The sequence below is a fragment of the Physella acuta genome, unplaced genomic scaffold, assembly GCF_028476545.2.
Source record: "Physella acuta isolate Inbredline_101_S28 unplaced genomic scaffold, ASM2847654v3 ptg000281l, whole genome shotgun sequence".
Taxonomy (NCBI): domain Eukaryota; kingdom Metazoa; phylum Mollusca; class Gastropoda; family Physidae; genus Physella; species Physella acuta.
In genome coordinates this window covers 634,481-652,589 of record NW_026731800.1, presented here as the reverse complement: position 1 = coordinate 652,589, position 18,109 = coordinate 634,481, and the positions used below count along the sequence as shown (strand labels likewise).

Genomic DNA, 18,109 nt, shown 5'->3' with positions numbered 1-18,109 from the left:
CTTTGGCTCGATGAGGCGTACTCCAATACTTATTTATCTTGTGTAAATGGGGCCCTAGGTGCTTTGGTTACAGGTGTTTTGACCATAGAGGTTTTGGCCATGCATGGTTTGACCACAGTGGGGCTTTGACCTTAGGGGGTTGACCTGTGGTCAAAGGTCCAAGTATCGATAATCGTAGATAGCCGATAGTGGTACTTTAGTATTAAAGACTAAGGTAGGCTAAATGTAGGGAGGACTAATTCCATAATTAGATCTGGCGTGTGAATGAAACGGAGTAAATATGAAAGTGTTTGTTGAAATAATTCATAACCATCAACATAGTTTATGTTCACATTGATGATTAGAGATAAGGTTAAGGAGATGGTTATTGTTAGAGTTGGCGTTTGGATTATGTGCTACATTAGATATCGGCATAACGAACATTATTCGCGCTTTTTGTCACTAAACTATCCGTGTATTTTAGAAACTGCTAGACAAAAATTCTACCCAGAAATACATTATTTTGTGTTGGTAACCTCTTTATAAGGGGATTATTTTCTTCAATTCAGCACTATAGGCTAATAAGTCTATAATCAACGATCTGATATTGAGAGACGTTAATGGGAAAATATTTTTAATGTATCCAATTTTTGGGATAGGTCAGTGAACAGCATTATTTGACAACACTGAATCAATTCCGTTTAACCGCAGTTCTTCTCATCCCATCCATTGCCACAGTGATTTTGACCGTCACACACCCAGGTTTTCAGTATACAGATGTGGTTGTCGCATTTGATCTCGTTTTCAGCGCAAACAAAGTCCTCTAAAAAGACACACACAAGATCACAACTTTACATATTTCAGTTAAAGATTTGAACTTAAAAATACCAATATTACTAAACACAAAATGGCGCCTCACCACATAATTTTAACTCATCGGTGCCGTCCTTACAGTCCCAGTATCTGTCGCACATACGGTAACGCGGTACACATTCTCCTGACCCACAGCGGGTCTGGTTGTTCTCATCCCATCCGGTGCCGCAATCATCTTTACCGTCACATAACTTGGTTTTATATATACAAATGTGGTTGTCGCACCTCTCCTTGCCATAATAGCAAGGACGTTTTTCTAAAAAGACATAATTTTTTTTTTACAATTTTACGTATTTTAGTTATAGATTCTCACTTTAAAATAACAACAATATTAAACACAAGCAAAACGATAACAACAAAACAAAATAATAAAAACACGGTCAATTCTATAGGTATAATATTTTAAAATTTTAATAAACTTATTGAAGTTGTGGCAACTACATTTTAGCTTTTATCGATATAATCAACCCTTTTTAATACATTTAAGCGTTGGAACATACATTAAATGAACAAACCTAATTATGCCTTCTCGCAATTCTCCAAGGTCAAGAGATACCCGAGAAGAATAAATAAATTCATATTCCGTGTTTTTCTTAAAAATTCAGTAGTTGTTTTTAGTACTTTAGCCAACCGAAAACCTGTTACACAATTTAGATGTAAGCCATGTCAGGAGGATGACTAATCTTCGCCCCTAGGCTTATGTTTAAACTGTCAGGTAAGAGCAAGCCTGGTCGAACCCAGACTGGTGAAAACCCTAATCTTAGTCTCAACTAAAATAAAAAAAAAATTAAAAACTAAAAGTTTATAAAATTTATTAAACAAAAAATGAAACCAAATTTACTAAAAACAATTAATCAAAAAATACAAAATAAAAATAAACCGGGAGTGATCTCCCATAAACTTTGTCGAATATTCTTATATGAAACAACAGGGGATGGCACTCGGGATATAGACATAATTTTAAATCCTTTTTAAATACTTAAACTTTTTAAAATAGAATAAAATCTAGTAGAAAAAAGAATTGCACACCAAGTGAACGCCAAATAAAATGTGCTTAATAGTGCGGAATTTTATTAGTACTTTATAAATAAACATGCGTTTTTTTAGAAATCGGAAATAGTGAAATTTACTACTTCAGGTCAACGGAAATTACTCAAAATTTGAGAGAAGGCAGAGAATTAGATCTTTTACTTACATATGAAATTTCATTTATCTTTCGGAAATAGTACTCAAGTTATAGGCTTTTGAAAAATTGAAAGTAAAAAAAGTTCCACTTCCGGTTATTGGAAATCGCTCAAACGTTGATACGGATCTACGATTTTGATATAATACTTATATAAGAAATTTCATCAACCTAGCCGTAACTTTACTCAAGCTATCGTGTTTACACACACACACACACACACACACACATACACACACACACCAACACACACACACATACAGACATACGGACAAGATTGCAAAACTAAGTTTTTCCGACTCAAGGAGGTGTAAAACGTTGGGATTTGCAAAAATCTCGATGTTTTTTTTTCACGATTACAAGACTTTCTCTATATTTCGTCCATCCGTCCATCCGTCCATCCGACCATCCGTCCGTCCATCCGTCCATCCGTCCATCCATCCATCCATCCATCCATCCATCCATCCATCCATCCATCCATCCATCCATCCATCCATCCATCCATCCATCCATCCATCCATCCATCCATCCATCCATCCATCCATCCATCCATCCATCCATCCATCCATCCATCCATCCATCCATCCATCCATCCATCCATCCATCCATCCATCCATCCATCCATCCATCCATCCATCCATCCATCCATCCATCCATCCATCCATCCATCCATCCATCCATCCATCCATCCATCCATCCATCCATCCATCCATCCATCCATCCATCCATCCATCCATCCATCCATCCATCCATCCATCCATCCATCCATCCATCCATCCATCCATCCATCCATCCATCCATCCATCCATCCATCCATCCATCCATCCATCCATCCATCCATCCATCCATCCATCCATCCATCTACCCACCCACCCTCGCACGCACACACGCACGCACGCACCCACACACAGACACAGACACACACAGACGCACAGAGATAGACACAGATACACAAATACACAGACACACAGACACACAGCAGAGGCGTAGCGACCCCTCCCGGCGCCCGGGGCGAACTTTCAATTTGGCGCCCCCATATATATATATATATATATATATATATATATATATATATATATATATATATATATATATATATGTATATATATATCATGCATGTGCATACATATACATATATATTCATGTATATACTTATATTAAATATATACGTGTGTGTGTGTGTGTGACACAGAGGAGTAACGACGTGTAACGTGAAATTTAAGTATAAATAAGTGAACGTAGAACGTGAGGAAATTCTTTTATTTGTCAAACAATATTTTTTTTGTTGGACAGAAGACAGTTATAAACATTGCATGAATTAAATAACAAACACACACACACACACAAATGAAAGAATAACATCTAATCTGGTATTAATATAAATTATATAAATAGTTGCATTTTTAGCATTATTTTTCACCTTAACATATGCTACCGATTTCAATGTGTTTAAAAATGCATTAAAGTTAAACCACAGATGGATGTATTTTACTGTTAATAATCAATTTAAAGCAGATTTATTTTTCTGCTCTTTAGTGATGCAAACTTATCAATGATATCATCAAAATCAATACTGTTCAGTGTCTCTTTTTCTACACTTAATATCGCCAGATCACTAAGTCGATCTTGTCCCATGGATGATCTCAAATAAGACAGAATGAGTTTTAACTTGCTAAAGGAGCGTTCACAGCTTGCAATAGACACAGAAATCGTAAGAAGGATTTGAAGTGCAATACGTAAATTAGGAAAAACATCGTTGCCATAAGAAATTATAAAGGAAAGCAGTTCAAATGGATTCTTTGGCAAGGCATCCGAACGAGAACCAAGCAGCATTCTGCAGTCACATATTTCTGCCCACAACTCACTTCCATTAAAATCAGTTTTATAAAATTCACCGAGGAATTTGCATTTTTGGCTGATGGAATCTTTGTTAGTTAAATCAGATTTTAAAAGGCAATTTACATCAAGTAGAAAACCAAATTTTTCATTTAGATCTTTTAGGCGAGTAAACCGTACTGCAACTTTTTCCCTAAAACGATCAATGACGCTTTTCATTACTCGCACGATCTCTTCTTCTGCCGTCAGACTAACATCTTGCCCTACCTCACCGGGCATCAGTTTTCGCCTCCTTATCCTCCTGCTGATTTCCACTCCCCAGTGCTCGCATTTGGTTTTTGCACTTTCTAAAGCCTTCTGACACAACTCTTCACGTCCTCTGTTTAGCTCAGTTTCCAAAGCTACAAGATCAGCCGCTGCTTCACTAAAGTTCATAGTCGGATCCTGCAGACGTTTTTGAACCCGATCGATTTTCCCCAAAACTTTGTTCCAGAAAAAAAGAAGGACAAAAAAGTTAAAACTTAAAACATTTGCCAGCAACGTGTTTGCCTCACTTCTTGTCTCGCTTGTTTGGCTGGAATCTTCCGACAGTTCTTCAAGAAGTGATATTAGTTCGTCCAGCCCTTTGTAAACTGCTTTGACCGACTCAGCTCTTGCGCACCAGCGTGTGTCGGATTCGCGTTTTACCGTTATAGGTAGAGCTGTAGTTAATCTGTTCCATCGAATAGTTGAACAGGAAAAAAAATTATAAATTGTTCTTATAGTATCGAAGAATGTAACAACTTGAAAGTCTTGCTTTGCTGAATAAACTCCAGCCAAGTTTAAACTATGATTATCACAATTGACAAATAATGCGTGACAATTTCTTTTGAGCATCCGTTGTTGAAGGCCAGAAATATGACCAGCCATTACAGATGCATTATCGTAGCATTGGGATCTGCAGTCAGCCAGAGGTAAATCATCAGATTCTAGTTTATCTACGATGGCTTTTTCAATACTAGCAGCATCTTTGGCAATGACCTGTACAAATCCAAGAAATGATTCTTTGATGGTTACTTTCTTAGTTACAAAATCAACATCCACGTATCTAATAACCTCAGATAGCTGTTCACGGTGTGCTAGATCAGGAGTAGTGTCAAGCAAAATTCCGAAATATTTGTTTTTTCTGATATCCTTTAGCAGCTGATTTCTCACAGTAGAAGCCAATATGGATAAAAATTCGTTCTGAATTTCAGGGGACAGATAAGAAATAGCACCTGGATTTTGTTGGGCATGTTGCAAATGGTTAGCTAAAAGCTGGTCATATTGGGCCACAAGTGTGAGAAGAGAAAGGAAGTTTCCCACATTGGTTCCAGGTTCAGGGGATAAGTTTTCTTGGTGACCTCGCAGAGCTAAATTTTGAGATGCCAGGAACTTAATACAAGAAAGTAGTCTTTTTAAAACGTCACGCCAGCGTTGTTTTTCGACCTGAATTTGTGCCTCTACTTCAACATCTATTCCTTTTCTTAATACTATTCTTCGTTCTGCTTCTTTCCAGGTGGTAAAAGCTGCACGGTGACTGGGGCTACTTTCGTGATCCCTAACCCTTTCTGTGTGTCTCCAATTTTTAAATCCTGTAACAGACTCAAACGATGATTGAGAGTTTGGTGTTGATGATGTGAACAGCAAACAACAAAAGCAATATGCAGCTTCCTTGAGGGGTGAATAAAGCAGCCATGACCTGCTTACCTCTTCCCCATTAGCTAACTTACGCTGGAGCCACACTTGTGTCATGCAACGCCCGCTTGATGTTGCAAATTGGGCATTTCGATTTTGAAACGCCAAAGATCCTTGAGCTATCATTTCTGTACGTAGCCTCTGACTTATAACAGAAAGTTTTGACTGTTTGTCAAAATCCAAGTATCCAACATCACAAAACCGTAACACAGCAGGGATTGAACTTGTGGGATTATTCAGGACTTCATCATTGTTTAAATTAGTACTGCCAGATGCCTCGTTGATATCAGTGTCGTCCATTTTATCCGACTCGGCTGAATTGATCTCATCAGATACATGCAGTTTCGTTTCTCCTTTCTCTTCTGATTCAGATCTGGAATTTGATTCGCCTTGGGAACATTGTTCATTTTTGTCGGAATTGTCTCTTTTTAAAAATTTTGCCATCAATACACTAGACTTTACATTTGCTCCATCAGCCTCGCGATTTCGTTTACGACGTTCAGATCCGCTTAATTTTTTTGGAGGCATTTCTAAAAAGAATATTAAAGTATTTAAGAGATTTTTTTACTTGTACATTAGCTGTTTCTAGTTTCCTATGCTGATTCATAAAGTAGATGCATGCTTGAGTTAATAATATCCTAATGTTTAACCAATTATGTGTCAGCCAACGTAGCCAAAAGGACAGTGCAGTCACACATACTATTTTTTCTCACCTATCGCTAGTGTTGCTGGAGTAAACACTGCGGTTAGAAACAAGGTTAGGCCTAGAATTTGAGCACCGGCTTTTGGCTTATCTATAATTATAAAACACGTCAGACTATTTTGATAATTTTCCCCGTTCCTCCAATTCTCAGACAAGGTCCCAAAAGTTCGATCCCCACCCTATCTGTTAGGAGTCTGACGTGATGTATGGATAATTCCATGGTTAAGGGTAGAGAAATGCTGTTACGCTAGAGAGTACCATAGAGGTACCTTTTTAAAACGCATTTTATTTAGTAGAATCTAGCGAGAAGTCACATAACATCAGTATTATTATGTAGGTCATTTTGAGTACATAATGCTAACGTAACCTAATTAAAATACGTTTTAAAACTTTTAAATAATTTCACTACTCGAACAAATTTAAACCTTAAAAATATCCAGACTATTTTTGTTTGTAAAGGAAATTAATTTACACTATTTTAAATTAATTATAATACAACTCTATAGCCACGCTCCTAATTATGTAACAATAAAACAAAAGAATAAACTAATCTATAAAACTTACCTGGTATGTAATTCAATAACCCTTTCTCCTCTTTTAACAAAATGAAATGAAGTGAGCACGTTATATAACGACACAGACGACGTGTTAGCTACTATTTAATTTGTAAACAGTACTTGGACGGAGCGGTATAAACAAAACATGACCGTCGAAATAAAAAAAACAAAAACGGCACTCGTCATCAATGTTTATACAAAAAGATAGGGGGGAAAATGTAGCCTGTCGTCAGTTAATTGCTCACAAGTCTTTTAGCAGATGAAATTAATTTAAAAATAAAATAGTGTTATTAAATAATTAATTTAATCGTCGCTTTGGCGCCCCCCTAGACCCGGCGCCCGGGGCGGCCGCCCCCCCGCCCCCCCTAGCTACGCCTCTGACACACAGAGACAGAGACAGAGACAGAGACAGAGACAGAGACAGAGACAGAGACAGAGACAGAGACAGAGACAGAGACAGAGACAGAGACAGAGACAGAGACACAGAGACACAGAGACACACAGACACACAGACACACAGAAACACAGACACAAAGACTGACAGACACACAGACACACAGACACACAGACACACAGACGCACATACGCACAGACGCACAAACGTACAGACACACAGAAACACAGACACACAGACACAAAGACTGACAGACACACAGACACACAGACGCACATACGCACAGACGCACAAAAGTACAGACACACAGAAACAAAGACACACAGACACAAATACACAGGGACATACAGACACACAGACACACAGAGACAGACACAGATACACAGAAACACAGACACACAGACACACATACGCACAGACGCACAAACGTACAGACACACAGAAACAAAGACACACAGACACAAAGACACACAGACATACAGACACACAGACACACAGAGACAGACACAGATACACAGACACACAGACACACAGACACACATACGCACAGACGCACAAACGTACAGACACACAGAAACAAAGACACACAGACACAAAGACACACAGACACACAGACACACAGACGCACAGACGCACATACGCACATACGCACAGACATACAGACACACAGACACACAGACACACAGACATACATAGGCTATATATCTATGGTCTCGGTCGCAAACCATCTAACTCCGAAAATGCACATTTGAAAGGGAAGACAAAAACTGATTATTTCATTGTTGATCGCTCTAATAACTTTTTAAAATTTATTATATTTTATATGAGCGAAGAAACTCCACCGACTTTACTGTAGATTTTTAAATGAGTTACATATTTACAAAATTATAAATGGTTTTAAAAGATAGTCGATTTAGCTCGGTCTAAAACTCCTCGCTGCCAAAACCGTCTCTGTGCGCGCGCAAACTTAGCCGTTTTGAACCGAGAATTTCGGTCTCAGTCACGATCGTTCGTTTTTTCCGAGGAACGTAATATATTTATGTTTATGTTTTTAAGTTATAATCAACACTTTATAAAATTTAGATTATAGTTTTTGGGCTCATATTTTAATAATTGGAGATTAATCTACTTTAAAGGATTAGTTTAATTTTAGTAGAGATATTATAGTATGGCTTTATTGCTTTCGATTGTTTATTCATAATGGCTGTATTTAACACTAGACTTGTTAATTGTGGAAGGTTATAATTTATTAATTATATCTTTCTATTCTCACAGTTTATATTACGTAATCTGGTGGGTGTTGCGTTTGTAGAATGATAATAGTAATAATATAAACCTTACTTAGACTGTCAGATATATTATGAATGAGACATGACACATTAATCACATTAATATTGGCTTAAGGTTTACTTATTTTACAAAATGCAACCAAATAAACATGTGTTTATTTTAAAATTTATTCTTTAAATAAACATCACATGAAGAAACATTAAAATGGCAACTTGTTTTTATAATCAGCAAATCATAATAAAATGTAGATTTATGACTTGCTTTTATGTGCTCATATATGACAGCTTTTATCTTTTTTCTGCTCTTGTACAAGTGGCCAGGGGCTACAGATGAGATCATAAGGTTGCGACCCTAGTTTAGCAATTGCCAGCTACTGCTAATTGACTTTGAACTAGATAGCAGCATCAGGGTTGTAGGCCTACTGTAGTGAATATCTATCGCATTGAATTCTCGACAGGTCAGACTGTTCTGTTGAAAGAGGCTGGTGCCTTGTATACAATATGACTGGAGTGCCGAGAGAGGCTGGTCGATTGTATGTTTGGTCTGTTGAGATATGCTGACCTCTTGTATGGTTGGACTGGTCTTTTGAGAGAGGCTGGTGTCTTGTATGGTAAAACTGGTGTGTTGAGAGAGGATGGTTTCTTATATGTTAAGACTGGTCTTTTTGAGAGAGGCTGGTCTGTTATGTGAGGCTGGTCTCTTGTACAGAGGCGTAGCTAGGGGAGGGCGGGTGGGGTGGCCCCATTTACCCTGGGCGTTAACGGTAAAAAATGACGAATTTAGACAAGTTACTATACTATTACCATTTTGATAAAAAGCATGCAAAAATACATTCAAAACAATTTTTTTCGGTACACCAAAAAAAAAAAAAAAAAAAAAAAACAAAAAAAAAAAAAACAACCCAAGTTGATCGTCTTTGAATCGATAGATTCCTCATATTTTGCTTTTCGATGTTTTAATTGCACAATTTTTTAACAAATTCTGAATATATTTGGAAACTGCAGGAATTCAACTCTTAATTTTAATTTCTGTCTCAGTTTTAACACAAAGTACGAACAATACAATTTTTGTTTTGTTTTAAAATTTGTGTATTTTTATAGGCTTTTATTTAACTTGCTTACTCTGTCTGTATGGATCTAAGCTGGCGATCACCTGGAGACGGTTTTTCGCTAAGCCACCCATTTACTTATCATTTGGATCCGCCTATGTATGTGAAGCTTAACATTAAAAAGATACCAATGGTAGTACGACCAGTATCATTTATCGACCGACCAGACCTTTGTAATACTTGCTTAAATTCGAAATGTTCTCGCTGTGGAAGTTTAATTAATTAATTAATTAAATGTGAGGATTAATTGTAAAAATTCTACTCAATGTTATATCCGATATTACTTGTTACACAGACGATTTATTAATGATAATTTGCAAATAACGAAGTGGACGGCCATTTCAGGTAGGTTATAATGTGACGTAGTGGACGGCCAGTATAGCCAGGTTCACTGGTGACGTAGTAGACGGTCGTCATTGCTAGGTTTAACAATGACGTAGTAGACGGCCGATATTTCTAGTTAAAAAGTGCCGTAATGGACGGCTCTTTACAAATAGGTTCACTGTAGCATTAGTGGACGGCTGTTATAGCTATTCTATCAAGTGACCAAGTACTTACTTACTTACTTAATCCTCATCACTCCCTGTGGAGTATAGGGCAGCAACAAATCTCCGCCATTCCACCCTGTCCTGGGCGAGCCACTTTAGTTCATGCCAGGTTTTGCCAGTAGCCTGTACTTCTTCTTCCATCTCCCTCCTCCATGTTCCCAGTGGTCTTCCTCTATTTCTCTTTCCGGGTGGGTTCCACTTCAGCGCCATGTTGGGGAGTCTTTTTTTGCTCATGCGTAGGACATGGCCCAGCCATCTCCATCTCCTCGTTCGAACTTCTGACACAATGTCGTTTAATCCTGTCCTTCGCCATATTTCCTTGTTCGGGACTTTGTCGTCCCACTTTATCCTGAGGATGCGTTGGAGGGATCTTCTTTCAAAGCCTCTGAGTCGGCTCTCTCCTTTCTTGTTTAGTTTCCATGACTCTGCAGCATAGATGAGTACAGAACGTACATTTGACTTATAGATCCTTATTTTAGTTCTCTGCTGCAGTGAGGATGATTTCCAGATCTTAGCGAGTCTGTTGAAAGCTTGTGCTGCCATTGCTATTCTGGTGGTAATTTCTTTCTCCATGCTGCCATTTGCTGATATATAGCTGCCGAGGTACTTAAAGTCTTCGACCTCTTCTAGATCTACTCCATTCGCAAAGGTCTTGAGAGTACTTTTGGTTTTTATTTTCATTAGCTTGGTTTTTCCGGAGTTTATCTTTAGCCCAACGCTTTTGGCAATTTGCTCTATTCTTGTGGTTTTTGCTTGGATGTCTTTTTGGGCATGTGAAAGTAAAGCCAAGTCATCAGCAAAGTCACAGTCCTCTAGGTGGTTGGTAAGTTCCCAAACAATTCCTCTTGGCTTATCCTCAGTGGCTCTTCTCATAATCCAGTCTATTACCACCAAAAAGATGACAGGTGAGATGACACAGCCCTGTCTGACTCCTGTTTTTACCTTGAACCATTCACTTTGCTGATTTTCGTGTCGCACACAGCATTGGTTATCATAGCACATGTCCTTAAGTATGTTTATGACTTTTCCTGGAAAGCCATATAGCTCTAGTATCTTCCATAATGATGGATGGTGGATGCTATCAAATGCTTTCTCGAAATCTATGTAGTTGATGTAGAGAGACGAATTCCACTCCAGGGACTGTTCCACTATAGTGCGCAAGACAAATATTTGGTCGTTACATGACCTGTTGGCCCTGAAGCCAGCTTGTTCTTCACGAAGGATCCCATCAATTCCTTTCCTCATTCTTTGTAATAGGACTCTGCAGAAGACTTTTCCTGGTACTGACAGAAGATTAATGCCTCTCCAGTTCTCACAAACATTAAGGTCGCCCTTTTTGGGTAATTTGATAATGATTCCCCGTTTCCAAGAATCTAGGACTTTTTCTTAATTCCATACTTTATTGAAGATCCCTGATAGAGTTTCTGCACCTATTTTTGGGTCTGCCTTTAGCATCTCCGCAGTGATTCTGTCCTCTCCTGGAGCCTTATTGCTTTTTGTTTTTTGGATAGCTTCTATTATTTCTTGTTCTAGGATGGGTCCTCTATACATTTCAAAATGTGTGTTCATGTCTCTTCTTCTTCTTCGTTCTTAATAATAAGTGTTGAAGGGGATCGAGAATTATCTGCCAGTGGGTTTGAACTCGAGACTCTGTTCGAATTTATCGAACATGAACTTTTTGCCGACTCGACCACGCCTCCAACACAATTAAGCGTTACGTGTCAACCGGTTATGCGCCATTGAGGCCATTGACTCCGATTTCAGCCTGTTTGTCATGTCAGTGAAGTCAGCAGTTTCTTCTGGGTCTGGTCTGTTTGGGGTCTCTTCGAAGTATTCAGCCCATCTTTTCAATTGATGTTTCTCCGTTGTAAGAACTTTCCCGTTTTTGTCCTTGATGGTAGATGATCTATTTGCTATTCCTCCTGTTAGAGTCCTGATAATCTTGTAGACTGTTCTGCTATCTCCCTTATCAGCTGCAGCCTGTGCTTCTGTGGCCATTGTGTCTACATAGTTCCTTTTATCCTTCCTAGCATTCCTTTTTACCTCTTTTTGCAGTCTTCTATATTCTACATCGTTCCGTACCCTGCTTTCCATGATTCCAGATAGTGTTTTGATTTTGGCTTCTCTTCTCTTTTCAATGAGATTCCAAGTATCGTTTGAGATCCATTCCTTCCATTGTTTGTTCCTGTGTCCTAGTATGCATTGGCTTGTTTTCGTGTATACATCCAGGATCTTCTCGCATTGAGTATTGGTTTCCTCTTCTGGTAGGTTCTCGAGTAGACTAAATCTATTTTTTAGTTCAATTGCGAAGTTTGTCTTAATGATGGGATCTTTTAGTTTAGCCGAGTCAAATAGCTGGTGGTTTACTTTCCTGTTGACTCTCTTAAGCTTGAGTTGTAGTTTGCACAAGACTAGATTATGGTCGCTACCCATGTAGATGGCCGTTATAGGTATTCTAACAAGGGCCGTAATATATGACTGCTATACCTAGGTTATCAAGTAAATAAAGACCAGCCATCTAAGAATTCAGAGAAATATTAAGCAAGTGATTAATGAGTTTTGAAATAATTAGTGTTGCTTGTAAATCTTAGAAAATAATATTTCTTTTATCAGATGCACAATTTGTTTTAATAAACCATTATTTAATAAATTCCAGTGCAGTGTTATTATTAAATTTCAATATTGTTTAATAACTTAAATCTGGTTGACTTATAGCTACATTGTTAATGAATAAGTGAGCATTAAATATAACCCAGTGGCGTTGCTAGGTCGGGTGTCACCTGCTGCGACACTCATATATATATATATATATATATATATATATATATATATATATATATATATATATATATATATATATATATATATATATATATATATATATATATATATATATATATATATATATATATATATATATACATCTACATATGTGTGTGTGTGTCGTTTACGTCATGGTGCACCCCCACCTCGTTGTTATAATTGTCGATTATTATTTAAAAGACTATTTAACTTTGATTAATTGTTAATTGAACTGGTAAAAAAGCATTTTTCTTCTGTAAATTTTGCTATTTTTTGTTTTGGTGTCACCACCTAAATGGTGTCACACGGTGCGGCCCGCACCCCCCCCCCACCCCGCCCTCGCTACGCCTCTGCTCTACTTTACTAACAGTAGTCTAGTCTACAACACAGTTTTCAGTTTACTATTCGAGATCTAGAATCTAGATAACTAACAACAAGATCTCTACAAACACACACTACATCTAATCATTGTCTTTTTTATTTAGAGGGATCAGTGTAGTTAATCAAGTAATAAATATCGATTTAGGATATATATTTATGTATATTAGATATATTTTTATGGTTTCCCGGGGTTAGGCCTCTTAGGCCTTTCATAAACTTTAAAAATAATTAATTTACTTACCGCCACAAGACTTTTCTGTCAGGATCGCATGCAAATACATTAGTTCCCAACCATATGAACAAAATAGAGTTAAATTTTAAATATTTTTTGCATTCGGGGAATTCATGATGAGTTTAAAATCTTGAAGCGAATCGAAAAAAAGAAAGCAGCCGCCATGTTTTTTTTATCAATGGGAATCATGGTCACAAAAATTCATTTAGTTTGAAACATTTAATCTCTCCCTGGCAAAAATAGATTTTAAATTCCTGGAAATGATCGAGTGATTCCAGGAAGCGAAAGTAATTAATTATTTTAAAGATTATTTTCAACAGTTTAGCTTCAATTAAAAAATACAAAACACATGAAAATCAATACTTTAAATTCTGCGTTAGGGGTCGTCCATAAATGACGTCACACTCGTAGGGGGGAGGGGGGTCCGTAATTTTGAGACGGTGTGTGATGAGGGGGAGGGGGGGGGGGGTTCAGATGGTGCGACGTCACACTTTTGCATTATAAAAAAGCAATGTTAGAAAACGAATTTTAGACGTTATTTTGCGTTTTAGAAAACTGTTTTAATAAATTGTAATAACAATTTATTAAAATACTTTATTTTGACAGAGTTCAGACAAGATTTTTGAAAAATATAGCTGTTTTAAAAAAAAATCAACTGCAATTTTGAGAGGGGTTGTAGGCTGAGGTGTGACATTATTTTAGGGGGGGGGGGAGGTCTGACTTTTTGTCACGACGTGTGACGGAGGGGGGGGGGGGAGGTAAAAATCGTCCAAAAAGCGTGACGTCATTTATGGATGACCCCTTACATTTTCCCAGCTTAAACTTAATTTTAGCGCTTGAAAATTAATTTATATAGTTTTTGAAAAATAGCATTTTATATAGCAAAATATCACTGAAACACAATGGAACTTCACCGCATTCCTGTTCATCCGAGCAGTCTTTACAATGGTTAACTCGGTCACACACTTTGTTACGTGGTATACATAGTCCGGACCTACAGCGGAACTGGTTGTTGTGGGAGCAGTCCTTGGCTGACAGGGACACAGGTTACACATGTATGGGTTAGAGTCAGGTTTAATTGTAGGCAGTTCAATTAAGCTAGCAATTCCTGATTACAACACAATGTCGGGGATGGGACTAAAGAAAAATGTAGTCCGCATTGTCATGATAAATCGTAACTACACATACACACACACACTCAGATACACACTAATAATATATATATATATATATATATATATATATATATATATATATATATATATATATATATATATATATATATATATATATATATATATATATATATATCAAGAGACTCATTTACTTTAAAATGTATAAAAAGTAGTCATGAGTACACCCATTCCGTTAATAACCTCAGAAAGACTTTAGAAAGGTTTTCAACTCACGACATCTGAACTCGTCGGTGCCACCTTTGCAGTCAACTATAGTATCGCAGACTTGCGATTTTTCGACACACTGGACCAGATTCCAACATGCGAATTGGTTGGATCCACACTTCACCGTCACTAGAAAAAGATGTTAGACGTGGTGAAAAGAGTTCAAAGATATAATCATTATTATTTAAATATCCCGACCATGACTGACAATCTGACAAATTTAAATTTCACGAATTGTCTCAGTAAGTCGAACCGGTGGTACCCCGTGTGTAATGTAACTAGATGGGGCATATAAAAAGTTTTGTGAGAACCCTTGGACGAGAGCCTCCTAGTATGTTGATGAGAGGAGTATCTTTCTAGCCATCAGTCGGATTTATACATATCTTCCGTCTCTCAAGATACGCCCCCGGAGCCGGATATGTCCGACATTTGTAGGTCAGTAAAAACATTCTAGCGGAAGTTCCTTCTGTAGTCGACTAGGTCTTACTTTAGGATAAATACTAGTAGTCTGTTAACAAATGACAATTTCTGTTAACGAGCCGACCCGCTGCGTATCATACGCCGCTATTTAGTTGTTTTTTTTTCTACTTTTCAGTAATTTATAATTTGTGAATTCGACAGTACCAATGCTGCCACTGAAAATATTTGCTTAAGAACACTAAACCCCCCTCCCCCCCACGTGAAAGCAGCCTCCTCTTAGTTATCTCCTCTAAGTTTAAAATCGTTTCAAACTAAATTATCTGCCCCTAATAGCCGTCACCAAACCCGTCTCTATGATTGTAAAATGTAAACAGAGTGAACACCGCTCACCAGATCATGTGGGGGTGGTAGTGATAGAGAGGAAGAGGGGACTGCAAAGGCGCGCTTGCAGCTTGTTTTCTAACTGATCCCAGAAGAGAATTATATATATAGATTATAAAATAAAACCCACAGTTGTTTTACAATAAGCGCTGTTAACCCTATATAACTGACACAATTCTTTTTATTCTTTGTGAAGTATAAGGCCTCTACAATAACCTTCCAGTTTTTCCGGTTCTAGGCTTTTGATTTAGCAGTATCCCAAAACATCCCTGCTGTATTCAGCTAACTCTATATAACAGCTTAATTCGGCTTGTACATGAATGAAATATAATATAAACTCAAATTACATTTAAACGGTTGCTTTTATTTTTTAATTTTATTTTCTGTTTTTTTCCAAGTACCTGTAAGGTGAAACACTGAATCCCCATATTTTTGTACACGTTCAAAAATAATTTCTTTTACTCTTCTACTTAGTCGTAATGTTTGTAAAACGTTAATACCGTTTATCCCTAATCCAGACAGTCACATAACTTAAGGTTTACATTAGCCTTATTTAAAAAAAAACATTGAGTTGGTAGCGCTATTATGAAAGTACCCAAACAGATTGTTTAAAAAAAATATGAATACAATGGACACGACCGAGAAAACTCTCAAAGGTATTTGAGAGGTGTATAAATTAGTTTAAAAATCATGCACAGCGTAGTTACAATTAATATGGTTATAAAATCCTGTCTATCTGTTTTTTTTCGGACTTTACTAAAGATTGGATGTATTTGATGTTTATAATATTTTCGGTAACTAAATAAAAATTAAAAAAAAAGCAAAAACAATTTGGTTTTCACGTGTAATGGCGACATAAACAATGGCATCCTGCTATTGGATAGGCCGTCATTGATTTTATTGTACACATTGTAAGCTAAAAATAGAAAACTAGGTCATGGGGTTTTTAATTTGCATTGTTATTTAAAAACTTGATCTGCAAAGTTTTGTAAACAAATAGTTATCGATCACTAAGTTACTGTACAGCCAATCAATATTTGTCTTACGAAAGTGAAACATCCGGTTATAACTTAGGCTTGATGAAAATAAATAGAAATGTAGCCTTAAACTCAACAAATTATTTTCAAGTTCTCTGGATTTGCAACTTTTATAGCATTTATTCTAAAAATATAAAATTTCTAAATTAATTTTAGGCTTAAGTTTTTTTTTTATATTTTTTTTTACGGTCTAAATCTTAAAAAGCACGTTTTTATTCCATGTCAACAACATTGGGGACGGAATCTCGTCAACTCGCTCGCCTCCATTAGAAAACATCATCTCACGTTGAAGCAGACGACACCACTACTCACCATCACGCTTGTTTACAGATGGTTGATTTCTCTTCGTAAAATTCTGGCAAAAGGCACCTGCGATGCTAAGTAGAACAAACACCAAACGAAGACGAATTGACGCCATTTTGATCATCATCTACTTCGGCAGCTGTCTATATCAGGCAAATAGCCGTATAGTTAAAAAAAAATAAAGTATTTTCTGATTACAACAAGTTTAGTTTTTGTTGGAAACTGGTCATAGACACAAATCTTTTGGGCATATAAAGGCCATTCGAGGAAATAAAAGCGGTTATAATATAATATTGACCCACATGTATCCGGAAAACTGGGCCTATCATATAAAACCACGTGTTATAATTAAGCATTAGGATTGGTTACTATGAAAAAAACCTATCCATAAAATCAAGGTTTCATTGGTTATATTAAAGAAACCAGTGAATATTTTGTGCTAGATATGGGAGGAGCTTCAAAATTGTGGCTGACTGACATAGTTTCCTCGATCGCCACATAGCTCACACATCACCAATGTAACACTCGTGGCTTACAACACCATTCCGTCGCAATGGAACCAGCTTTGCACATTGGGGTGGTGGTTGTACATAATCCCCCGCCCCTTTTCGCAAATGGTGGGCTCGATGTACCTATGGGCATGGTTTCACAAATCTTGCTAGACGTTTGTCTCTGAAACTACATAACATTCGTCTGACACGCTTCACCAGGCTACCCGCTTTGCTTATTGAATCATGTGTTCAATGACAGAATCTGGTAATAAGATTTGTTGGTCAGAAGACCTGGATAAGCACATATAGAAGTATAAAGATTCTACGCAAAGTTGAAGGCATGATTAGATACATATTTGCCAATTTCCGTCTGCAGGCGAGCAGGCTTTTATGAATAATACCATACAGTTCTGTTAAAAAATTAAATATTTTAAAAACTTACCGAAAACATATGGCCTAACTTAATTAAAATCTA

The 18,109-nt window shown here is 37.1% G+C and overlaps 1 protein-coding gene across 2 annotated transcripts; it reads right to left on the bottom strand.

The window, feature by feature from the left end:
* Positions 1-491: 491 nt before the first annotated feature.
* Positions 492-17,419, bottom strand: LOC131939505 (low-density lipoprotein receptor-related protein 8). Of its 2 annotated transcripts, XM_059297834.1 has the most exons (5): positions 17,153-17,419; positions 15,012-15,131; positions 14,517-14,633; positions 899-1,108; positions 492-802 (listed from the first exon to the last, which is right to left on the bottom strand). In XM_059297834.1, exons 1-5 carry the CDS (start codon positions 17,268-17,270, stop codon positions 681-683), a joined length of 687 nt encoding a protein of 228 aa, XP_059153817.1. In that variant the 5' UTR covers positions 17,271-17,419; the 3' UTR covers positions 492-680. The 2 variants fall into 2 exon arrangements, with proteins under 2 accessions (XP_059153817.1, XP_059153818.1); XM_059297835.1 differs by lacking the exon at positions 14,517-14,633.
* Between the last annotated feature and the right edge of the window lie 690 nt (positions 17,420-18,109).

Coding starts and splice junctions, on each gene's coding strand:
- LOC131939505 (XM_059297834.1), bottom strand. CDS start 17,270: ATGATGATCAAAATGGCGTCAATTCGTCTTCGTTTGGTGTTTGTTCTA. Junction 14,634..15,011: donor CACCGACGAGTTCAGATGTC/GTGAGTTGAAAA, acceptor TGTCCCTGTCAG/CCAAGGACTGCTCCCACAAC. Junction 803..898: donor CGATGAGTTAAAATTATGTG/GTGAGGCGCCAT, acceptor GTGTCTTTTTAG/AGGACTTTGTTTGCGCTGAA.